The sequence below is a fragment of the Odontomachus brunneus genome, unplaced genomic scaffold (assembly GCF_010583005.1).
Source record: "Odontomachus brunneus isolate Ranch 3 - 2012 unplaced genomic scaffold, Obru_v1 Obru_scaffold_009, whole genome shotgun sequence".
NCBI classification, from domain to species: Eukaryota; Metazoa; Arthropoda; class Insecta; order Hymenoptera; family Formicidae; genus Odontomachus; species Odontomachus brunneus.
Window position 1 is genome coordinate 3596084 of NW_022639459.1, and position 8992 is coordinate 3605075.

The following is an 8992-nucleotide window of genomic DNA, read 5'->3' on the forward strand; positions in this document are numbered from 1 at the left end:
ATATATATATATATATATATATATATATATATATATATATAAAAATTGGGACTTAAGGATTGGTCTAAGTGTGGAAGGTTGATTCGCCGCGTACGATAATCAAAGAAATTTTGATATGTGCGTTTAACATGCTGGACATATTATCCTCCCACTATTATATTAATATTAAAAAGTAGTATTAATATCTAATAGCACTAAGACATCCGTGCTTGCTCCTTATATGCCATTTTCAAATCTTACTGTTATTCAAAGGAGTTTTCTACAATTTCGGCTTATCTCTAATAAGATTAATTTGTCCACAGTTTTTAAAATTTTTATTATCTTAGTTCGGATCTTATAATTTCAGTATATCAAGATTTTAATAAAAGTTTAAATTGTTTAAGAACTCTGGACAAATTAATCTTATTGCCTTATTTTATTAGAATTATACGATTTCACTCCTCATAAAATGTGAACAACAAAAATAATAATAAATTATTTTCCATGATTACTTTTTATGTCAAAAATTGCAAAAATCCTTATTTCTTAAGTGTAAAATTATTAAATTTAATAATTCTAACAATAATAATTATTAATGTTTTTAGGAATCAGCTGTGTAGCAAAAATCAATATTAACTGTGAAATCGATAACAAATGATAAAACGATGTGTGTGCTGTGTAACTACGGGCTTGAGCGCGCGAATTCTACGCGATATTACTAGTAATATTTGATCGGTTATAATTCAAAAACTATTATAGCCTTGACATTTTTGCTATTTTTATAATGATTTTTTACTTTACTTTACCTTCAGAATATGCTATTAAAATATCTTACGGTGATTGTAAGACACCCTGTATATATGACGCTGGTAGTGAACTTGTTAATGACATAAATCGAAACGATCCGTAACAGCTAAGTGGAGCACTCTCTCCTTCCTGATAATATCGCATGCTACTGGTCTGGGTTTAATAATCACGCCGGCTCTAGAAGCAGTTACGGGAGAACGAGTTCTGCCATTGAAATCGTATATCCCTTATTCCATTACGAGATTACTTCCATACGCGGCGACGTATCTGCAGCAAGCTGCGGCGATTTTTTACGCAATAATGCTCAACGTTTCCTTCGATTCCCTTGTTTATGGCTTGACTATACACGCGTGCGGACAAATCGAGTTGATCTGTCGTCGACTAACGGACGATCTTGTAACTTCGGAGAAGAGATCGAATACGTCGATTGAAGAGTGCGTCAAGCATCATGTACTCGTGTATGCTTTTGTGAAAGGAGTAGAGACATTGTTCATTTGGACGGTGACGATCCTCTTCTTCTTCAGTCTGATCATTTTCTGCACCAGCATTTTCCTCATAACGAAGGTTGAGAAAAAGAAAAATTTGTACGGAATTTGTATTTTATCATATCTCTTAGAGCGTGTTTCTTACACGTAATTTATCTAATTTTCACTTTTGACTAAGCACATAATAAATATTTATTACTTTACATAAAAGAGGTTCACAGTTCTATTGCGTTCTATTGTTTTCGACATCGTTTGCTTTTCAATTCTGCTTGTTTTCTTTTGCAGACAAAACTCTTTAGCGCCGAGTTTTTTTCTCTGCTATTATACTTTAGCGGCATAATGTTACAAATATTTTTTTACTGTTGGTATGGGAATGAGCTTGAATTAAAGGTAAAACACGATTAATATAACACTTCAATTATTTATATTCAAAATTGTTATCAAGAGTCAGTTTTTTTGTGAAAAGAAAATTGACAAGATTATATTGATAATAAAAAATAATATTAATGTGCAGTTGCTGTTTGTAGAGCAGAAGAATCGCGAACGCTATTTATTTTAGCGATTGGACAATGGCGACGCCACGAGAACGCAGATCTTTGGTACTTATTATGATAAACAGCCAGAAAGGATTCGTATTTTCTTATCACGGACTATTCACACTGTGTTTGGACACTTTTACTTGGGTAAGTTGGAAGCAACTAAATATATAAATAAACATATATATATTTATATTTACCGCAAAGAGTTCATATGTGTAAAACAATTGCTAGCTTATTAACAGTTTAATATTGCTAAAATCAATGAGAAACAGATCTCGATCAGATTCTCGATCTTATTGTTATCGTTGCTACTCAAGAAGCGCCAATGTTTTTAATGCGCATTCACTTTGCATTGACTTTGAACTGTATTGGCATTAATTGTATGTTTAAAATGCACTAAAATTAATGCGATATTTATGCATTTCGTAATAACAAGTTTTATAAAATAAATGAATAATTTTTTACGTGATACATCGTCAAACCACAAATTATTGCTTGCTTATAAAAGACCTGTTCTTTTTCATAAAACTTCCTAAACTGATGTATAGTGATACAAAATGTTTAAGTTTTTTCCTTTTTAATGAAATGGCTGTACTAGTTTAAAAAATTTATGCATATTGAAGCATAAGAATGGGTGCTTCTTATTGAAAAATTCCAGTTGAAAACCCAACTGGGATTCCTATTGGATATTTCGCTTAGGTTTCCTAAGTGAGATTCTCAAATAAGTTTTCCAGATGAAATTCCTCATGTTAATGAAATGTCGATGTGACAGAATGCCATATCTGTAGTTGATTCAATGTTTGTCATTTATTTAATAAAAAATAATGTTAGAAGAACAACTCATACAGCACAGACGCTTGCAGCAACAATACTGCAACGTTTCAATATTGTACATAGCAATGCAATATTGCAGAAACATTGCAGAAACATAAATTCGCAAGATACCAGCAAACAAGACACACGAAAAATATTTTTTGGATACGCTGCCATAATGTGCATTAAACGCAATTTTAATGCGGGACAAAATGCGCTGTAAATGTACATTTACAATGCGCTTTTAATATTAATTAAAATGCACATTTAAAGCGCATTGGCGCTTCTTGAATACTCTGAATATTCAGACAAATATTAAAAAAAAAAAAAAGACTGTGTGCGAAGATATACAAATATTGTAATGACGTAACTGCAATTTCATTTCCTTAGATCTTTAAGACGTCTTACTCGGCTTTTAACCTCCTGCAACATGCGTCGAATTAATTATTTGCGTCGTATAACAAAAAGAAAACATGATATTGATTTTGTACGTAGTTATATATGCATATATGTATTGATGTATTATTTTGCAGATGTGTTAAGTACCGATAATAAGGCTTTTTAAAGAGAAGCACTTGAATGTTCACGTCTGTAAACTAATGTATCGATATTTTATATACACAGCACTCTTGTACATAAGCCTGTGTATAGTTATATTGGGATCATTACAAAAATACAACAGTTGAATAACAATCGACACGAATGTAATTAAATGTCATCCGTTATGCGTTGTAGCGATGCTGAATTCAGTTTTATTTCAACAGATCTGTAAGGCCTTTCACTCAACTTCCCGCGGCAGATCGCAAATTAATCAGCCGTATATTATGTAACGCAGTATCCTCGCGAATAATCTACATTTACAATAACAGGTTTTCCCGTCGAGCATAATCTACTGGCCATGTGCGAAAAAAAACTTCGCAGTAACGCTTCGTTAATGATAAAGTAGTCGAGATTTATATTTCAACGGTTCTAATAGTTCTATGGATGTAATACTCACTGTCTACGTTCGCACATACTCGTGACGTAAACGCAAACATGAACTTGTAAGAATGAAAAAGATGTAATGCGTTAACAGTTTTATTTGATAACAATATTTTTTCTAAATTCGTCACAAAGAGGCAACAATGCGATACGATTAAATATTCCTGAACGACCGTATCTGGCGCAACTAGAAATATATTATGAAACTTTTGGTCAATTATATATATCAGGTATAATTATTAGATCATGTATATGGCACGGTGATCGGAATATTTTTATATTATCTAATAAACACCAACTATTCATAACATTATATTAATGTTATTTTTACAGTATAAAATTTTTACAGTATAAAATGCGTTATGCAGTGACTTGAAAAATTTGTAGCTTATGCTCGTTTCTACTAGCTTTAACTTAACCGGTTGCTTATTTCAACGGAATTGATCAAACGCATTTCTCGTTAGTCGGAACTGACAGATGTGATTGGTTGATTCCGTTGTAATAGCCAGCCGATTAAGTTAATTAAAATTGACAGAAACGGGCATTAGATTTGGGACAATAAACTTGGAAGTTCGTCAAACTATCAAAATTAAGAGTCAATACTGACGTAATAACATAATTAATAATTAAATAATATAATTAAGGGATTTATTAAGGGACTAATAAAATTAAGTTAATTGAGAAATTATAATATTGATGTAATGTTACTGTTAATTGGTATTTAAGGGATATCGATTATTCTTACTGATAATAAGAGTGAGAAGGTAAAAATACTTTATGTAGTTCGTGATCTTAATCTTAATCGGCTTGATTATCTTTTAATTGGACAGTTCAGCCAACTTCGTCACGAAGGTGTCCCATTTGATGTTCCATCGCGTAATCGCGTCCTGTTTTTGTGAGCTGTTCATGCTGCTGTAAGTCAGCGAGTTCAACGCTAATTTCTTGAGACTTCTGAGATCCGAGTTCGCGCTCATGATACCCATGAAGGCCTCGTAAAAGTCGTAGCTCAGTCCTTTCGCGCCCCAGTGCGCGGGGTCGTCGTTGGAGACTACCACGGGTGATCCCGACGCGAACAGGCTGGCAGCCGGGTGATTCCTCATGTCGTCCACGAGACTGAGAACCTGATTCGAGATGGGACACACCTCTATGGCGATATCCATCTGTTTTACCAAGTCCCGCAAGAGCGGATGCTTTGTTAACGCGTATCTAAAAAGGTACAATTGTTGACACTTGCGAAGTCTGTTTCTGTATTGAATTGACTGTTAAATAATATAAGTCAAAGAATATTTCATGTATGAATCATATAGTTCAAAGAATATTTCATGTATGAATATTTTTTCTAAATTCGTCACAAAGAGGCAACAACGCGATACGATTAAATATTTCTGAACGACCGTATCTGGCGCAACTAGAAATATATTATGAAACTTTTGGTCAATTATATATATCAGGTATAATTATTAGATCATGTATATGGCACGGTGATCGGAATATTTTTATATTATCTAATAAACACCAACTATTCATAACATTATATTAATGTTATTTTTACAGTATAAAATTTTTACAGTATAAAATGCTTTATATAGTTTTCCTCTTTGAATTTTTAAGCAGACAATTAAGTAAGCTGAGATCCAGTTGAATAATTTTATAGATAATCGAGAACATCGTAAATCGATTTTTAAAAATTCAGAATTATGCTACTAACCCGTGACCGATGCGTTTAGTGTTGAGTAAGAAAGCGTCGAGGATATTCATGTCGGTGGATAATCCATTCCAGTCAGTCTCCCCGGCGTGAAAGAAGAACTGAATCTGTGGATCGACAGCGTTCAGTTTGTCCGCGAACGTAGTGAGGGGCTGTCCTTTGTCCTCCTGGCCAACCAAGTCGAAACCAGCCACGAAGTCCGGATAATCTCTCCTCAGCTGCGCCATTATTTCCAGATAATTATCTATTTGTCCGGCGTCGACGGCTCGCAACGGAGCATATATGAGCTTAACACCGACGAAGTCGGGATGGTCCCTCGTGAATCTGTGTTGCATCCGTTTATTACATATACGTATTATATGAACGTATACACAGAATTTTTTTAACGCGATTGGCGTAAATTATGTGATGTAACACTGGGGAGTCCGTAATTATAGTTCCCAGTTAAAAATGACAAAAGAGCGGGCATATCATGGGATATTTATCTACATATGATAAAAGAAAAACAAACATTACATAATAATTATCTATAAAAACAATCTATTTCGAGTAATTTTTACTTTTACAAGAGAGACAGGATAACATTATTAAATATGAATTATCCGATTAAATGGAACGTTATGTTGATTTGAACGTTACGAATGGTACGTTAAATCATAAAAAAAGTAAAATAACAAGAAATTTAAATGTCTTAAATGCCTTACCTTTCAGCGACGTCCTTATGGACCTTCACGACCTCCAGTGGTCCGTACGTCTTACCATCGAGATCGTACAACGAGGGTAACGTCGTTCGCAATTCCACATACATGACGTTGTCGTCGTAGAAATCCTGTAGGGCTTGGTAGAACTGGTCCTCGTAGACGGGTCTGTAGGTGAGCATCGGCCCGACGAAGTTAAAAATGGTCATGAACTTCTTCCACGCCTTGTCGACGGTATCGTAGGCACTGCGAGGATTTTGCGTGATCATCGTCATCTCCTTCGCGATCTTCTTGTTGATAGCGTCGGCCTGCATCGGGTCTTGGCGCACGTCGCTCAGCAATCGCCAGTCGCACTCATTATCAGGGACGTCGAAAAACTTGGCGCGCAGGGTAGAGTTAATGTTGCAAATGTACAGGTTGTCGCGATAAGTGATATTGTAGAGTTTATACTCGTGGGAGACGATAGCGGTGTCATGGCAATGGAGGATGGCGCCTTTGGGTAGCTCGCGTAGGATCTTGAAGACTTCGGACTTCTCGATTTCCGGTATCACCTCCATGAAATTGCGCGCCGGCAGGAAACTGTCGCCGGTGCGAAAACCTACGGGAAAACGCGCAGTGCATGAAAGATCCGGTGACTGAAAAATTTCGTAGATAAATATTATTCCCTATTCCGGGGAGTCGTCCGATAATTCTTACCGTAGCATTCGATAAGGCTGTTTATCGCAACGATGTGGTTTTGAGTTTCTACATAAGGTTATTGACAGCAGTTTTAATATGTCAATTATTACCCGACGTGAGCAAGCTCAAGAACCGAAATACCACAGGCTTTACTTCGAGAGATGTGCTCTGCAGTACAAATGCTTTGAATAATCGAATTAGCATCATAGCGACAGAACTCACGCAATTAAAGCGACATTTTTAAGAATTTTGGAAGCTATTTTATACCATAGCTATTTTATATCATACTCGTGAATCGATTTTCCAGGGTGTTTTATAATGGGTGGCACGACCATAAAGATTATAGAATCAAATCTCTTTAGAAGGAAGTTCTTTATCTCTTACAGAAAAGATGAATTATTATTCTAATAATATAGCTATATACTTTTTTAAAGTGAATCGGAAAAAAATATTTCTGAATGAATCAATAACAGTAATATTTCACCAGTAATTAATGATTACATTACAAATCTAAATGTGTTATTTTTAAACATATAATTTAGCTAAGTTTTTTGTACATGTTTCTTTGGTTTTTAAATCACGTTGTTTAACATATTTAAAACGTATAAATTATAATTTAAATGACGTATGAATTATATTTTTAAATGACGTTTTAAAACAGTAAGAAACATGAAAAGATCAGTCAAAATAGTATACTTTGATTTGCAACAAATTTACTGATTTCCAGTGAAGACGCACTAATGTAAACACGTTTACTAATGTAAATAGTAAACACACTAATCAATAACAGTTACAATCAGTAACAATCAGTAATATTAACTGATCCTTTCAGCGAGATTTTACCGATTACAATGCAGTATTTATAACCAAATTTAGAGAGAGTATATTTTCTATTAATTTATTTACGTAGGATTATCACTTTTTTGATTACATCATTTGTTACAAAACACCTTGCGTAGAAGGAAATGGCAAAGAGGAGACGCACAGACCGGTCAATCGGCAATTTAAAAATACAATCTTCCTCTCGAACATTTCTTTCACCGCACATGTCATCTTTAAAATTCTCACTCAATTAAAATAGTCATGGACCTTAACGATGCACGATTTACATAATTATAAGAATTTACGACTTGTCAGTAGCCGACCGGGTCGCATGTTCACGCGCGATTATGAAGGAAAATATCGAACCGTTCAAGATCTCCCGATTTTTAGCCGCCATCAGGACTTGATTAGCTTTGACTTCGACGGGTCCGAGCTCCAAATCACCGCCCAGTGCTAATCTCTTCTCGTCCATTAGCAATTGTTCTCTTAATTGCCAGTAGTTTGGTTGTTTGATCAGCGCGTGGATGGCGTCGCCGCTCATCAGAATCGCCAAGATAAGCAACAGCAATCTGGCCATCTTCGTAGTTTCGAACGCGACCTGTCGAGGTCGTCTAATCGTCTGATACATTAGAAGGTCGTGCTTGATCCTGCCGAGATATAAGCGGGTTCTGCGTGACGCACAGGTCTGATGCGAGCGTCACGGCCGCTCGAACTTCACTGAATGACTCGTTTCCACTGGGGACGATCGTATGGACGAGCGACGCGTGAAGCATGCTTGCAACCGGTAGCTCGATGATAACGGACGCTCACCTCCCATCCTCGAGCAGCATATACTTATCGATCCTTCCATAAATTAACTTTGATAGAAATTCAGGTACATGCTGTATAAATGCACGATCGATTCTTGCCGTGTGGGTCACCGTTCAATTTTATTCGAGTTTCTATTTGTTCACAATCCCCTCTTTCCTAATTCTTTATTAATGAAATTATAAACTGTGGGGACCGTTTTTTTGGAGCGATCCATCGGCTAACTAAATTCATAGAAACGAAATTTTCATCGACGAAGATATGGAGGCAATAATGAAAATGAGTGCATCCCAAATTAATTGTATTGAAAATGAGGGGTAATCATATCAGAAAGTGTATGAGAGGATGCATGTATGAGGAGATTTTATATTTAATAATGAAATTTTGTAATGTGTGTGCTTTAGTAGTTTAATAATGGAAATATATATTACATAAGTTATTACTGCATTGTGAAAATGATTGAAGATTGTTTTAGAATATTGAAAAAATTATACAATATGATATTTCAAAAAGTGTCTCGTATTTTCTTATCGGAGTTATTATTTTTAATAGACCTAGATAGCACAGATAATTCAAAAATAATTCAGTCGTATGTCACTAATTCTTCAGAGTTCAGTTCAGTGAAAAGAATTCTTTTCGCATCTAAAAATGAATTCAGAATTGATGATATACGACTGA

General features: G+C 35.1%; 2 protein-coding genes across 2 annotated transcripts in view; one reads left to right on the plus strand and one right to left on the minus strand.

Annotated features, from left to right (window-relative positions):
• Positions 1–3912, plus strand: part of LOC116840254 (odorant receptor 46a-like) — a 9819-nt gene extending 5907 nt beyond the window's left edge. The window contains exons 5-8 of the mRNA XM_032806750.1: positions 893–1350; positions 1557–1661; positions 1799–1954; positions 3014–3912. Of these exons, the coding sequence (XP_032662641.1) occupies positions 893–1350; positions 1557–1661; positions 1799–1954; positions 3014–3067 (773 nt within the window). The 3' untranslated portion in view covers positions 3068–3912. The remainder of the gene's footprint in view (positions 1–892; positions 1351–1556; positions 1662–1798; positions 1955–3013) is intronic.
• LOC116840253 (adenosine deaminase 2-like) lies at positions 2596–8256 on the minus strand. The gene is made up of 4 exons (XM_032806749.1): positions 7874–8256; positions 6014–6605; positions 5313–5633; positions 2596–4810 (listed from the first exon to the last, which is right to left on the minus strand). Exons 1-4 carry the CDS (start codon positions 8133–8135, stop codon positions 4423–4425), a joined length of 1563 nt encoding a protein of 520 aa, XP_032662640.1. The 5' UTR covers positions 8136–8256; the 3' UTR covers positions 2596–4422.
• Positions 8257–8992: the final 736 nt, after the last annotated feature.